This window comes from Struthio camelus, chromosome 1 (assembly GCF_040807025.1).
Source record: "Struthio camelus isolate bStrCam1 chromosome 1, bStrCam1.hap1, whole genome shotgun sequence".
Taxonomy (NCBI): Eukaryota; Metazoa; Chordata; class Aves; order Struthioniformes; family Struthionidae; genus Struthio; species Struthio camelus.
In genome coordinates, this window is record NC_090942.1 from 154,471,181 (window position 1) to 154,488,056 (window position 16,876).

Consider the following 16,876-nt stretch of genomic DNA (forward strand, 5'->3'; position numbering starts at 1 on the left):
ATCAAAGAAGTGAACAGGATTTGGCAATGTTTTAACTGTGCTGATAATTTCCATCATTTCCCAGAGTTTACATCAACTGGGAATTTAGACCTGCTGAATAAGACAGGATACAAAAAAAGTGTTGTAAATAAATACCAGTCCTCTAGGCCTTTGTAAGCTGTGTCCATTCCTGCAGGCTGACTCAGTCCAGCAGCTTTCCATGTTTCACAAGCTCACAAAAAACTTTCCTAGATAATCCAGAAGAGAGATTTTGTAAAGAAAAAACAAGCAAAGAAAACAAAAACAAAATCTCCCACAAACTGTCTTTTCCATTACATTGTACTGCGTGCTGAAGGTTCCCAGTTAATCCATTTTCTTGTGGAGAAGTCCATCTGACTTGGTGTACAGCAGTCACAATGATACCAAAGCACATGCAGTAAGCTACAAAGAAAATAGGTATGACTCATCACAGGTTTGGGGGGGGGGGGAAGGAGAAAAAAATCTGTTCAAATAGCACCTACAGTTTGTTAAATAACTATGGAGTGCCTCTAAGTTAAACAAACTTCATTTGAAAATTTCTGCCTCAAGACACAGACAAAACTGTGCATCCCCTCCCAAGCAATCAAAACCCAGAGCAACTGAAAGGAGCAGCATTTCTATTTTGCTGTGCAAATGGTACAGAGCTCTTCACATCCTCATCCCCAGCCATCCTGGGGCTTTGACATCCTGTAACCCCGCCACCAAAATTGTCCCTTTTGCCATCCTACAGTACAGGAACAGTTTGGCCATGGTCCGGCTTTTAATTTTTCAAGATCCGATGATGTCATATGCCTCAGTTTGGGGCTGCCAGCCCAATGAGTCAGTCAGACTGACATGGCAGTCCTGGCTCCTTTGCTGACAAGACCTGAGCATCACTTTTTTTTCCAAACCACAGCACTACTGCTGTCTGTGACCCCACAGCCACTGTCATATACTCTCCCATAGCTATACCAAGAAGATCTTCTCCCTCTCCAGGTATAGGCTGCTCATCCTTAGCCTAACTTATATCTTTTCATATTTTTTCTTTTTGGCCTTTGTCCCAGAAGTTCCCATTTGTAACAAACACACACATGGGGAGGTAGGAGGGGACAGGTGCTTTTATCCCAGGACCGTTTGCCTGACAGAAGATGTAGGCTTCACTGCTCAAATTACGTCTTGAAAATAACCTCTTGAAAAGGGGCGACTGAAGAGAGACATTCGTAACTGCCTGGTTGCAGTTATGACTGTTAGCTGCCTAGTGAACCCTCCAGACTCCATACAGACACCCAGACAAAAGAGAAGACCACCAGAGCATGATTGTACCGGGTAACAAAAAAAAACCTAACCAAAGAACATAGTCTAAGCATGAGGCTTCTCTAGATTATACGTTCAATGAACTATTTTTCAAAACAAATTACGTCTGCAAGCCGCACTGTGGCTTGTCTGTAGACCAGCAACACAGTTCACAAAGCTTTTGAACAGCCCTGCATGTAGAAATAAATGAAAGTGAAACATCAGGTCAAAAAACCAAAAACAAACAAAAAAACAACCCCTCCCCACCTATGGGCCTCACACTGTGATAACTTCGAGGCTGCTAAAGTGGTCCTTGGGAGGTTCAAGTAACCCACAGTAGTGGATGCCTTGCACATCTCTCCTACTACGAGACTGACTTCACTTGCCAGTGCCAAGCTGGCTGGTTCACCACAGACCTCTGCTACGTTGCATATTCCTTACCGAGAGAGGAACACTTTCATCGAACACCAGCTTAGCTGCCTTTGGTGCATATCAGTATGACTGAATACACACATCAAATCTGGTCATGTTAGTTTTACCTTGCCTTCCCAGCTAAGTGACAGCAGAAAATCCCAACTCTCAAATTTTCTGAGAACATGCATAAACAATACATCGTGTTCAGGCATGGAAATCAGAACACGGTTTGGCTTCAGGTACTCCAGAGTCCTGTTATTCCCAAGCTTTCGGTCCTGCCACCTCTGTATTCCACCACCTTCCTCCATTAAAGGTGGCTCTTCTGGAACGTTTCTCAGATGCGGCTCCCTGCAAATTTGATGCTTTCTTTCTCCTACTGAGGAAAAATGTAATGCCAGATGGGAACACAGAGAACCAATATAAGGGTTTGCAAGGCAAACCCTCATCAGCCTTCTCTCAGGCTCAGTTCAGACAGGATAAAACTTGAAATTACCCTGAACTTTCCCTCTTAAGCATCAGAAGACTCTGTTTTAACACCCACAATTTATGCCTTTTGACCCTGCTAGAAGACTACTCACCTGCTTCAAAACAACAGCAATCTCAGTTGTTTCTGGAAAACACTAGGAAGAGAATGGGAACTGAACCAAGAACCACTGAAACAAAAGCTAGAAGCAATACAAGGAAAGTAACAAATCACTATAGTCTGTCACTCATCACACATGGGTTATATCAGTACCAGCCATTTGTCCTCCGCCTGATTTGCTCCATTTATGAAGAAGGTCAGGCAGTGAGGTAACCTAAAAAGCTTGTAAATTCCTAACTTCAGTATCCAAACATTCAGATTTCCCCAAAGAGTTCTCTGAAAATGCACTTTTTGTGCTACAGTCTCTAGAAGCACGCTTGCTCCAGTACAGGTCACGTATTTTGCATTGAAGTCATGGGATTAAGTGAAAAACAGTCCTGGAAGCAATAGCTGGAACCCACAACTCCCCTGTTCTTGATGGCTGCTCTAATTGCTGGACTCAGATTGCACCCCATGTTTATCAACTCTTTGTAAAGAAAGGACTTTGAATCCTTTGGCATCCAATGGCACAATTTGAACGAGGAGAAAAGATAAGCAGAAAGAGCACCTTCCTCAAAATATAAAAGGTTAAAAGGTTAGTGCTAAAAACACTGCACTGGGAGATGATAGCTATAGCCACAAAACCATTATAGAAGTGGGTACTACTTCTGCGACTATCCAGCTGTTCTTTTGTGTATCCAGACAGGCTGTGCTTTGTGCCTGTAATCAGTAGCAATAGGCTGGAATAGGCAGATTTGGAGCACACACATCAGGGTGTACTTTTCAGGCAACTTAATACGCAAAAAGTGCCTAGAATATCCAGAAGTATCATGCATCCAGAAAAAGGCTTCAAGCGAAAAGCAGTCCCCTGCTCTGCCCCAAGCACCTCAGTTGTGACAAGATGGAGGCAACGTGCAGTAAGTAAATTCTAGGCAGGTGACTATCTCTCAGTTAAGACGGGGAAACGCTCCCTGGCTCTCCATTTTGGTTGAATGGCAGATTTCCACTGGAAAAAAACCTGAGCCTGTGGGCAGGGAAGGCACCGCTGGGCTCTAAAAGGACAATGCAGACCTGGTCCAGGCTGGGCGCAGCAGCCACATCGTTTCTAAAGTCCTAGGGAACTTCAGCAGACAAACCCAATGAGCCTCCAAGCCTTGCAAGCACCTGGAGGTTAGGAACCTCTGTCTTTGGGAGGTGGCATGCCCAGACAGAGGAGCCTAAACACCACACTGTACACAAAGCCCTCCGTGGGTCTGGGTGCAAGTCTTCTCTACAGGTAACTCCCACTTTGTCAAACCACCTAAAGACACTCAAAAGCTAACGAAACAAAGCTTTAATGAGATGAAGTCCAGTCACTTCACTTGATGAGATTTTTCAATTTTGACTGATGAGGCTTTTCAATTTTGAGTGGCACTAAGCCAAAATACCTTTTGAAAAAGCCTCTGCCAATCCTTCCTCCACGGTATCCGAGCCTAGGTGTGTGTCACTGTTTAAAAAAAAAGAGGAACTAAGTGTTGATAATTCTTTTAGAATGACAGGTATAGCTATCAAAGTTATAACATTTACTGGCAATTCAATAAAATACTTAAAATAGAAACATATCCTCAGTTGGGGAGGCTGAAGTTGTACTCTATGGTTTAAAGAAAATCTTACACTTCCATATCCTTATCAACTGCTTACATTGAAACAGATTCGACAAATCATAATTTATTCCAACAGACATCCTGCAGTCCTCCCCATCTATCTATTAAGAGACAGAAACCAATGTTATTAACTTTGAAACAAATACTTGCAGATTGTTATTTTCTAATCAACATACAATATATGCACGTATAAGTGTACTGAGAGAAGTAGCTACAGTGAGAACACTGAAACTGGAAATAGAAGTTTCAATATTTTATTAAAATAGCATATTCAACCACTGTAACCAATAATACATTAACTTTATTCCCAGAGTACGCACAACACAGTAGTGATTCAAAATATCCTTATCCATGGTAATCAATGAAAATATCTCAAATTCAAGTGTGCAACTAAAACTAAACCTTTGAAAAAATCTCTCATTTAAAGAATACATAAAGCTCTCATACAGAATTCTTTTAGACTCCTATATACTAGGTGTCAGAGTTTCTCTCACCTGACAATACCACTCACTTTTTTTTCTTATGCATAGTAGAACATCTCATATTTTATAGTACCCATTTTATAAATAAATTGGCATTTTCCATCCCATTTGTGTTCATCTTCAGCTTCACAAAGAAACCAGTAAATAAAACTGTCAAGGACAGTCACAACAAAATGATCTCACAGCAAGATATAAAACTTGAAGATACTAAAAGATGCTTCTACTCTATTTTACATAAAAAGACAGATTTAAAAAGTGCAAGGCAAGATTTGCTGGGGAAGGGGATTTCTGTTTTTTTGTTTTTTTTTTTCCTTTAGGCACATCCACTTCTTTAAAGCAAGCTTCAGAATGAAATTCCAGTTTGTTCTTCATGATACCTGTTTCCAAGTCTCTCTCTCTCTCAACAAAAAAAAAAAATTACATCCCATGAAATGTCAAGTAGGGAATTTCCTGTCCAGCTAGCAATCATCAGTTATGTCTTGTTCTTCCTTTTTTCATCCTTGCGGGTTTTGGTTTGGGAATATACTGATTGTTCGCCTGATACTCAAGTTCTTTGCGGAAGTAATGAATGGCTTTATTCAAACCTTCTTCCAATGGGACCTATTCCCAAAAATGAGGAGAGAATCATATCACCAAGTTCACATCAGCTCTTTTCACAACAGCGTCTTTTTAACACAGCTATTACAACACTGCTATAAAGTCCTTTAATTCTTAGCCAGTGTAAGTATTAACAGCACCACATACTGGTTATATCTCCACACTGCTAATGTATCCTATCCATCAGTTATATTTTCTGATGTAGTAAGTTTAAAAAAAAAATAAAAACAAAAAAAATAAAGTTAACATCAAATAGTTGTAACTGGTCCATTTTGGGTCCAAACAGACTTACAAAATTCTTCATTACACATGGAAAGAGATGAACACAGAAATTTAAGCCCTTTCTGGTTTTAATTATTAAAGATCCTCTTCCACAGAAGATCTGTAAGGGTAAAAAGTTTTTTTTTTTTTTTAAATTGCTGCACTAAAATATAAAAAAAGAGATACAAACTATCAGCCCCATTTTTTTAAGTTCTATACAAATAATTGTAATTTTTCATATTCTAGGTCTGTATTTAAAAATAATAGTTTGTAGAGAGGAACAGCAAGAATATTACCCACTTTTCTCAGGTGCCATATGCTCCTCTTGCTGATACCATCATCAATACAGGAGGATAAAATAGCAACACAAAACACTTGCCTACAACTTCATGTGCCAACATTGTGCTGCAACTTAAGAGTAAATTTTGACCTCAAACACAGAAGGTCAGAAGTATATCAAAATTAACTTTCAAACCTTTTGTGATCCTTAATACTTTCCATCCTCCTTGTGCCTTGAGCTCTGGCAATCTCTGGTGTCTTTGAATCTTTTTGAAGTTGTCTGGAGATAGTTTTTCCTGCTCTTAATAGGCTTACGTTTACACTAGACAGGGCTCCAGACCTTTCCTGGAAAGGTTTTCATCTGCAATCCACAAAAAACCTACAAACCACCAACCTAGCTAGAAAGCGGAGCTGCCTAAGAAAGTCAAGATCTTTCTGGGATTAAATGGGCCTTACTTCTCCCAAACAAACCAGCTCTTATCTTCAGCTATGCTCACTTATACATACACACAGTAACTTTACTAGAAAGGTTGAGCAGGAAAACAATAGTGATACAGACATTTTGCATTTCTTACATTTTATCTGTGCAAAACAGCCACAAACCTGACATTATCTCAGATGGCTAATAACTAACCTTCAGAGGTGAAGAGGAATCAGTGGGGTAGTAAGATAAAGTTAGATCAACCCTGAGCACATTTCAAGTTTCTACACACAGAACAATGTGTAGCCCTGCACATTTCCACATATGATGCCTGTAGTCCAGAACAAGAACACCTTGGTCTGCTGTAGTTCAGTCTGCCGTAAAAGTGTCTGCTATCTCAAATTAGCTTCACTGTTTGTTTTGCTTTAGTTTCAGATGATATTTCACTTTAAACGCACTCTAACAAGAAGTGATATTTTTCTGTGGCTCACGTTTTCTCTCTTCTTTGATGCACTGCAATTGCACCAAATTGCAATGATGTTGCAGATCACCTTAAAAATTACTCTGAAGATTTTTAAAAATATTTTCATTAAATAGCATTGATATAATAAGACCAAATTTCTCCTTTCATATCTTGTGTTACTACAGCAAAATAGGAATGAGGCCTGCAGCCACAGCAAATTAATTAGCTTTCATTACTATGTACCACATATTCCAAAGGCTTACAGAAAGGTAGCTGCTTAATATTATGCATGCAAAGAAGTTAAATCACCTATCCTACAAGAGTTCTTTCTACTTAAGTCATTAGAAATCCCTGTGCCAATCTGCCCTCGAATATGGCACAGGCCATAAAATCTTACCCAAGAGTTTCTGAATCATGAGCTAGGGCAATGTTTGAGAGACTCCAGGCACTTTACAGCCTTATAAACAGCTGTCCTGTTCAACAGATGTTCTGATAACTAAAAGATATTATTGTCATGCGACCTGGACAACACATTAGAACACCCTCCCTCCCGCCACGTTTTTAGGCACAACAGCAATACAATTATACATACCACAGGTTCCCAGCCAAGCAATAACTTGGCTTTTCTGATGTCAGGTTTTCGTTTCTGAGGGTCATCCTGTGCTTCTGAGAGGAACTGGATTTCACTTCCACTGCCTAACAAACAAGAGACTATACGTTATCATCCTCAATTCACTATACTTCTCTGCTATTTACATCTTTCCTTCTTATTGAAGCACCAGGTCTCTCTGAAGCTTTCTCTTTCATAATTCCTACCACTGAAATGCTCCCCACAGATGTAGCTGCTGTGTGACTGCAACAGTTGGGTGAACCAGCTGTTACTGGGCACTTTTGCACTGGAAAAGGACTTTACTTCTCTTTGCCCAAATTCTTCCGTCTGATTGTTACAGATCCAGCACAGTACTTGGCTTTCCTCATGACAACATACAGAGACAGGACAAGGTCTCTGAGCAAATCCAGTAAATTGTTTGTGTGTCATCTGTGAGCGATTTAACGGATGCAGAACTAAATCACCTTTTCAGGTACAGCGAAAGAGACCAAGTTGTTCGTGAGCAAACAGGCAAAGGGAGGTAACAGCCATTCTACCTGCCCAGATGGGTTTGGTGATGTGGTTTTCAATATACCTCTCCAATCTGCGGACTCTCAGATGTTTTCCAGTGGGAAGAGTCCCATGTTAGAATTACCACATGCATCAGTCTCTGTACTGTACGTTTGAACCTGCCTTTCTCAGTTGCCGTTTGTAGATCCCTCAGGAGCACTGCTGGGATCTACAGACTGAAAATCCTTGCCTAATGCCATCGGTATGTTTCATCTCACGAGGAAACCACATTAGAAGACTGACCACAGCCATTTACTTCCATTCTTGAGAGCGTGATTTGCTATGGATCTCAGAGCAAGAGGAAGGGAGCGCCACAGTGTTTTCTTCCTGGCCACATACAAGGAAGGTGCCGACAGCCCGTGTAAAAATCATTTTCAGACCTTGGAAGAATCACTGGTAGATCAGTGAAAGGTAGAGAAAGACTGTCACCATAGCACGAGCTTTTAAAACGGTAATTAAAGGAGAATAGCTTGCAGAGTTGAGAAGAAATACCTTGCTGAATCTATTCCAGAAGTATTCATATTTCAGCTAGGAAGTTATGCAAGGTATTCTCATTCATGCGTTTTCATTACATGTGTACAATGTCTTTAAAATCGCGCTTACCATTTTGTCTAGTATGTGTTCTGGGGTCATCCTGCATTTTTGTTAAGGGACAAACACTATACATAAGACCATAATAATATTTACTTGTCATCTCTACTCCAATACAACCTAAAATAGTATGGGGGTAGAAGAGGAAGGAGATGGCCAATAATTTATATACCTTCCATGAAATAAATACAACATGCAGTGAGGAAGTCTCTTCACTGGCCAGTAATAACCTACTAACTTCCATAAACAATATATACAAGTACTGGGACAGGTCGCTCAAATACACAGACGCAATATATTCATTTTACTGTTCATGCACTGTTTTACATGCAATTGAAAGAAGATTTAGATTATCTGATTAATATTTAATTATACAATCAGCATACATTTAAATGCCTTTGATAAACTTATTAAGAAATCCAAAGATCAATTAAATTATCCATATATTACATGCACTAATCAAGTAATAATCATCACACAACAATAAATACTTCATGAGCTTCACTGAAGAATTGCTTATCATACTCACCAACAAGTTTTTTAATTAACTGGGCAAATTCTAGGATAGTGTGCTCTTCTGGGTTTCCCTAGAAATGGAAGAATATTCATTACAACAGCAATTAAAAAACCCAGACATGCTAGCTTTCTGATATGAGATAATTCTAACAGGGTTATGTTCAACTTTGTGAAAAAGCTAAACATTATGCTCCATTTCTACTTTGAGGGAAAAAATAATTAACATTAAAAAAATGACATAATCCAATGTTATCCCATTTTCCTCCAACCAAGGCCAGCATAAAGCAATTTCTAATTACTGAAACCTGGGTACTCCTTTGGTGCCTTTTTTAAAAATAAAGGCTTCAATTATTTCAATTATTTCAATTATTATCTGTGTATTCCCCAGTCCCCCAATGTTGTTTTTTTTTTTTCATATTCTAATCACATGAATCTTATTGCTAAAACAAATAAAATCAGCAAATTTCTCTTGTTCTTGGAACTACTAGATCCCAACATCTAGGGGCTTAATGTTCTTTTTTATAATGAGAATATAGGCTTTATTTATGATGGAAAGAGCATTTTTGTTGCATTTATTTCTTCTAGAAGCTACCATTAGCGACAAGGAAAAAAACAGAGGTGATGGTGATGTTGGCTACTGCAAAGCAAACATAGCAGAACTCTCATACTCACCAAGTTGACAGGACTACTGACATTGCTGTTCATCAAGGCAACCAGCCCATTCACAAGATCACTGTGAAAAGGAAAGAACAGATTGAGGCAGTATCCCATTTCCCTGTAAGTCAAGTTCTCATCTAAGAAGAGAGTTGCCTCCTCAGAACTCCAGTAAAGCAAACCAGTCAGCTGAGGAATGCCAATATCAGATTTACAGCGCATATTTCAGTGGGTCCATGTTTCCTTGGCTGTTTGCTCCACAGTTTCTATCACAAAATTTGCTGAACTGAAGGTTAGTTTTAACGGGTGATTATGTCTGCAATACACTGGCTACAATTCTTCTGAGTATATGAAAGATAAAAGCAAGAAATAAAAAAAAGTTACTGAAAGACAGCAACTTTTCTTCTTTCCTCCAGTACCCGAAGTGCTTGCTTATTTAGAGGCCAATTTCCAACATATTTCAAATATGACACAGTAAGTTTTTCATGCAGACGCACATGACAACACTACCTGCTTTACAGTTTGTTGCTTGTGTTTGCTCCTTACTTCTAAAAATTTTAAACTGACTTTGTTAGAAACAGTATTTTGGCGTTGTCTCCTCTCTCCTCAACAAAATAACCCAAAGTTATTTTGGGTTATTGCAACAAACTTATTAGCTCATCTCTGGACACACAAATTCAGATGCCTTTCACTGTGGCTTATTATCAGGTAAACAATGGCTACTTTGAATAGATGTGTGTTTCTGCAGCTTCTACCATCACTATTATTACATTTAGCAGAAGCAAAGAACAATATTTAAAAGTGCAGCATGCTTTTTTTGAAACAAAACAAAATAACCCCCCCCCCCCCTCAAAACCAACAGTAGAAGCCTGGCACTGTAGTTCAGCTAGCAAGACAGAACAAAATGTGCATCTTATTGAGCTGAAACAGACTTCAATACTGCAATCTGACCACTGCAGATGGACTGTTGTATCTGAATAAATACTGCTAATTTCGAGGGAAGCATATGTAGCCATCAAGATCAAATTACAAATTTCGCTTTCTCTTTTAAGTTTCTTAAAGCCAATGAAGAGCTTGATCAAGTGAAATGCCTGCCATTAATAAAGCAGCTAACATTGCCTTTATCAGCCATAATGAACTATTTCAAAATGAACCTTATTGAATTTATTAGTTATCTTGCAATCTTCGGTAATTAGTTAGCAGGAACAACATAAGAAACTCCTTCATCTCGTGGCAGTCAAGATTTGACCATAATAGCAGTCATAACTATGTTACCCCAAGTATTGCATTATTCTTGGTTCTGTCAATTTTTATCAATTCTAAACCAACAGCTACTATGATTTGTAGTTTGCTATTACGTTACTCTGAAAATCTTCCAAAAGCTGTTACTGTTTATATTAAACCTTCTCACAAAAAGAATCTCCAGCGCTTGAAATGTCATTTTGGAAGAAGATACAAAGACATATTTTACTTCCAATGAACTCGAATTCAAGGGTTTGATCCTAGAATTTTTATTCATGCAACCAATCTTAGTGAGGACAAAGTTTAACATCTGAACAATGAGCTGTCATAGCCTAAGTTTAGGAATCTTGTACTTTCAAACTGGTTGCGGTCTTGTTGGCAGAAAAATAACCTACTTGGGCATTAGGAAAAGAGAATGGGACTTGACCTAAATATAAAAAGAAAATTTAAGGTAAAAAGAAAATGGATGTTCACTTGCTGTGTGTATGGAATTTTAAAATGGGAGCTCAAGGTGCATTTTTAATTTATTTTTCCTTAATTTATTTCATTAAGGCTTTATATAAGCAGAATGCCACCTACTAGAGAGGATCCTGTTCTGTCATCATTCTTTTCTCCTATCTGTATTTTTAACAAGGCACGGTCACGGAGGATAGCTGAAATGGCAAATTTTCTACTTTATGTTCTGGTACAAAACCTTCCTTTATTTTTTAAAGGTCATAAGAACAACAAATCAAAACGTACCAGACAGCTCTCTGAATTTTACCCCTGGTTGGCGAACAGGATCAGCTCTAAGAATGAGTTCAGTAATGTGATGAGCTTGATGTAGGCTGCTAACGTCAGTCATTAACACATGCACAAAATTGTGAATGCCCATTTCTGGCCACTTGTTTGAGAAAGACTCCAACAACTAAACATTAGATTTCCTCTTCTCACTAGCACAAACCAGAAGCTCTGACAAGAAGGTATAACTTCTCTTGAGAGCCTTAGGTTTTTACCTGCCCAAAGCAAATAAAATGCTCAAATTTAACTAGATTAACCAACTGCATTTACTGATTTTCATGTGCAAATGCCGTGATTCAAAACAAACACAGTGCATGGGAATGTATTCATGGCGCTAAATATATTCAGTGCTATTAATTACAAATGTCACTGAAATACATTAGCAAGCCTTCCCTCAGCATAAAAAATGACGTTTCAAGTTTCCCTAAATCCCTACAGTATAATTGTGTTTTAAGATTTTCAAATATCAAGCCTATCTTTTTAAAAGATTTTTCTTAGCGTCCTGTAACAAAAAAAGATATTAGCCTCAAAAAATTTTTTATTTTGGTTGAAAAGGGAAACAAAGTCACAGTAGTCCTGCACGACTCTGGAGTCTGAAGTATTTGACTAAACGGGTAATGTTAGTTCAGTTATTTGTAAAAGCTGTTTTCCGTTCTTAAAACAAAACCAAACAAAACCCTGAAACATTAGCCAGAAATTAATGAGCAGAATGTAGGCAGTCTCATGGAGTCTAACACTCGGCAAAGAAAATACTTAAGTTCTCCACTTTGGAGGATGCTGGCTTCGATCTTAAAAGGACATGTAGAACAAAATTAAAGCATAACGTTTACCATCTGAAGTTAGCATGTGCTTATGGACTACGCTTTTATTTGAAAAGTTCTTTTTTTCAAGCTCACAAGCCTTGGAAGGAAGTGGTATCAAAAAAAGAAATGCAGTAACTCTAGATACATGAAACTTGTCCCTCTGAATCAACAGAAAAAGATATGCTTTGACTTTGCAGACGCCTATGACTACAGCTTTATCAGGCAATTCCACCTTAACCACCAGGAAAACAACAAACAAACAAAAATTCCTTAAGAAAATCAAAATCAAGTCCCTTCATATTTCCAAGTGAATTCTAATCTTGAAATAATTTCTACCATATACTAAGCTAGGAGAACTTCCACAGAAAGTTGACAACGAAAAGTGTTTAGCATTCTTAATCACATATAATCCATTCAGAGGCAGATGTCCCCCCCCCCCAAAGTGAATTCCAAAATCAGTTGTAAAACAGAATCACGAATCACAGAATCACAGAACGGTTGAGGTTGGAAAGGACCTCTGGAGATCATCTAGTCCAATCCCCCTGCTCAAGCAGGGTCCTCTAAAGCATATTACATAGGATCACGTCCAGGTGCGTTTTGAATATCTCCAGCGAAGGAGACTCCATCACCTCTCCGGGCAACCTGTGCCAGTGCTCAGTCACCCTCACGAGAAAGAAGTTTTTCCTCAGATTCAGATGGAACTGCCTGTGCCCGTTGCCTCTCATCCTATCGCTGGGCACTGCTGAGAAGAGACTGGCCCCATCCTCTCGACACCCTCCCTTCAGATACTTGTACACATTGATGAGATCTCCCCTCAATCTTCTCTTCTCCAGGCTAAACAGGCCCAGCTCTCGCAGCCTTTCTTCAGAGGAGAGACGCTCCAGTCCCCTCATCATCTTTGCAGCCCTCCTAAATGATCTGCCATTGCAACTTCCTGTTACATACAGACTAACATAGAAATCAGGACTAAGAAAGTAATACATCAAAACATGTATTACATGGATAATCCTGTAAACAAGAATTGGGGCATCACGTCTCTCACTTTTTATTAGTGAAAGTACATTCTAGTCTTGCATACGCTGCCAATATTAGCTACAGCAATATTTGGTGAGGGGGTCTCAGCTCTTTCCTTCTGCCAGAAACGGGCACACACACGCTGACCATAACACCCCCCAAAGACACAAGGTGGCAGCACTGCATTAAAATGCAAGCACTTACAAACCACTGAGGCTTTAAGCAGCATAACAAACCTACTGCTTGCTTGCTGCCCCTCTAGGGGAAGAGCACATCAATAACCTAATTCAAAGTTTTCTAAACCAACTAATGTTTTGCTTCTCGGGCATTTCTGAAAAACTTCAGTGTCTCCTATCTAAAAGCAGAGCTGTCCTAAGAACGGAAACAATTTATTTCTTTTTATAAAATGCAAGTGCATACTTGTTTTGCATTATACTAAGCTGGCCAAGCTCAAAGAGCCATCAAGGTAAGTAAACAAATATCAGATAGCACAGACAAAGACTTACCTGACATATTGGAAAGCTCTTGTCTGAGTTCCAGGTCCATAGACCTAAAAAGAGATGAAAATTAGAAGTTACACAAATATGAAAGTCCACTTTTCCCCTATTTCTTCACCATTCTAGAAGAAAGTTCCAAGGAGAAACACCTGGGACACAAAGCCCATGCTACAAGGATCGACAAAGTTGTGCTTGCAGAGCCTGTGGCAAAGCAGCAATTCTTTGAAGATCTTTCTGTTGGAAGTGTCTCCGGTAAATATACCCTTATGCATCACATTAATCCAGAATTCTGGATGTAGGAAACATTTTCTGAGATACATGACAAAGCCATGTCTTGTCTTCTCCCGGAGCACTGAAAGAGGCTGCAGCATGAACTCAGCCAGAAAATAAGCCAAATATTTGAAGCAAACCTCAGAATATTAAGATGTGGTTACGACAAACAATTTTTATTTGCTCATTAACAAAAGACAGCCTCAAAAAAACCATAAAATGTTAGTGGTCTTAAAAAAACCACTACTGTTAGTAGTTCAAGAAGTTCAGGACAAAAAAATTCTAGTGGACGTGATTCCCAAAATCACCTGTACAGATTTGTTTGATTTCTAAAAAGGTTAGACATTAGGTGTTCCTGTCAGCCAAACTCTCTGGTAATACAAGGGTAAAATTTTTTTCATCTCAACCACTGCTTCTTGCTGACAACTCATTTTATTTGACCTGGTCAGCGAGACAATTCCACCCTCAGTTCTTTTCTCACATCCAGTAATTTTCAGAGAGTTACTCCCTAAGGAACAGTGATGTCAGGTGAAATGTTTAAAGCGTTTCATCCTCTGTTACATTCTTGATAAGGTCCAGACAGCATGGCAGTTAGGTTAACAACAACAAAACAACAAGCCTTCAATATTCCCTCCCAAAGGTTAGCACTGATTCCAGACTTATCTTACTGACACTCTGAAATATCTCAAGGACTGCATTTTTTAAAATAAGATTATGTCTTCATATTTAGTAAGGTTTCACAGAACTTCCAGGGATTGTTCTCACTCAGTTCTACTTATAAAAGATACATGGCTATTTTCAATAAAACTTAAGAAGCTAAGCATGAATAAAAAAACCCCACACCGACATTTCCAAGGCCAAACACTGGAACAACTCTCTACATGCACTAGAGGAACAAACCGGGAAGACAAAGTCCCATCTGACCCTCCGCAAGTTACATAAACATTCTAAACACTTTTAGAGGCTCAGACTTATATGCTCCCAGTATGATGTCCTGGAAGCATTAAATATCAACAAACCAGCACACAGTCACACTCATATTTTGATACAAGCAAGTCCTACAAGGACCAAAAGTCTGCAAGAAGCACCATCTTCTTGCCTCCTTGTATTTGCTTAGTGTCTTGCAACAAACAGATCCAGCCTCACCCTACAGCTTTTGAGAGAAGTCTGAGCAGTAAAAAGATGAAACTCGTAAAAGCTTTCAAATTTCTGCAGAAGGAGTGTTTTGAAAGGGAGGGGGGAATGCATAAAATAATCCCATGTGGATGCCCCCACTGTATATGCCTGCTTTGTTTCAAGCTAACATGATAGATTTGGGCAGTCTGCTACAAAATATAACCAACTGCCTGCAGCAGTGCAATGTGGCGTCAAGAAAAGGCTGGTGTAGGGTAGATTCCTTCCATCCCACAACTCCAAAACTCTGCCCATCAGTCGCAAGTATAGAGCGGTATCAAACAGATGGAAAAAATAAAGCAGTCTTTGGGCAAACAATTACCCTAGCTGTTTAGAGGCTGGCCCAACATTCACATTTGAGGAACGTATCCATGCCAGAGGCTTGTGTTTTTCATCAATAACTGTTTTTTTGGGGGACAGAAGGAACAACATTTGGAACACTGTTAAGCAAGTATTAAAAACAGAAATGTCCCCATAGGTTCTTCCAGCCAGCTGGTCTTGCTAACAGGTCCTCGGTCCCGAAAGCTTGCTAATTAGCGGACACCCCAAGTCTTAGGTACATTTGCAGCCTGAAAAACACTTCTTTGCAAATAAACCACAGACAAGAAATGGATTATCATTATAATACAAGTAATTCACTTCAATCTTGCTATGATCTAGGAAGGAAGGGGAAAAAAATTAGAATATTGTTGAAGTGCATCCAACACTCCAAAACCACTTCAGATCATGTTTTAATGCACATTTTCCCACCAGAAAACCATGGGACTGCCTCCTGGCATAAGCACACAGTAGTATAAAATGTGAAAATCTAGCCAAAGAAAAAACTATGAGTTAGTTTATTTTTAATCATTATTAGCAAAGGATGATTCCCTCTCCTCCTCTAAATAGCTTAATATCACTGCTGCAGCATAGAAGCAGCAGAATTCCTGCAAAATTAGGTTGGCAAGTGCTTATTCCTGAATAGTTAGAACATAAGCTTTAAGCATCAGACTTATCTCCCCAGCACCTGCACTGAACACAAGGGGTCGTGCAATTAGCCTATACAGTGCTGAAAAGGCTGATCAGTACAGACTAGGCAAGCTGGGCTTACTGTTTTTGCCAGCTATTCAAGACTGAGTCACAGGGAGCTGCAGCCTTAACGACAGACTTATCTGACATTAATCATGCGATGGGTCCAATCACCACTGGCCACTAAGTCACCATCAGCATTACAAAATTACAGCCATACTCTTCACAAACACATTTGAATGCTGCTTTTGTAGAAAAAAAAAACTCTAGGGAAAAAGTTAATCTTCAGGAGATGTAGTAAACAGAGTATTCAGATTACAACAGACTTTTTACTACAAAGTAATCACAAGGCAAAACCAGAAATTTAGCAACGGTTAGGAGTAATAGAGTAGCCAAGACCCAACAATGTTAAGAGTAAAAAATAGAAAATTGCCTAAGATGATAATCACTGATAAGCAGTAAGCAAGTAAGCAAAGGCTGATTTCTAGAGAAGACTAAACTTTCAAAAACAACCAGTGAACTTAAGTCAGATGGTGTATATCACTTGGAAGGTTATACACAATTTGAGCTTCCTCAAAGGGTTCTAGATTTCACCCAATCAGCAGGGCAGTGTCTGCAACATGAATTCTGCAAGGGGCAGCCATTTTTTGCTGTATTTAAAAAATAAAAGTTAAAATAGGTGAGATCTATTACAGGACACCAAGCCTCTTCTTGCCAGGGCATGACTTATTGCCATTGTACAGACTCTTTGGTATAG

At 39.1% G+C, this 16,876-nt stretch overlaps 1 protein-coding gene across 1 annotated transcript in view; it reads right to left on the reverse strand.

The window, feature by feature from the left end:
- Positions 1-4,149: 4,149 nt before the first annotated feature.
- UXS1 (UDP-glucuronate decarboxylase 1) overlaps positions 4,150-16,876 on the reverse strand; it is a 71,529-nt gene continuing 58,802 nt past the window's right edge. The window contains exons 11-15 of the mRNA XM_068925484.1: positions 13,678-13,721; positions 9,351-9,411; positions 8,692-8,749; positions 7,005-7,108; positions 4,150-4,991 (exon numbers count right to left, since the gene is read on the reverse strand). Coding sequence (XP_068781585.1) covers positions 4,860-4,991; positions 7,005-7,108; positions 8,692-8,749; positions 9,351-9,411; positions 13,678-13,721 — 399 coding nt within the window. The 3' untranslated portion in view covers positions 4,150-4,859. The remainder of the gene's footprint in view (positions 4,992-7,004; positions 7,109-8,691; positions 8,750-9,350; positions 9,412-13,677; positions 13,722-16,876) is intronic.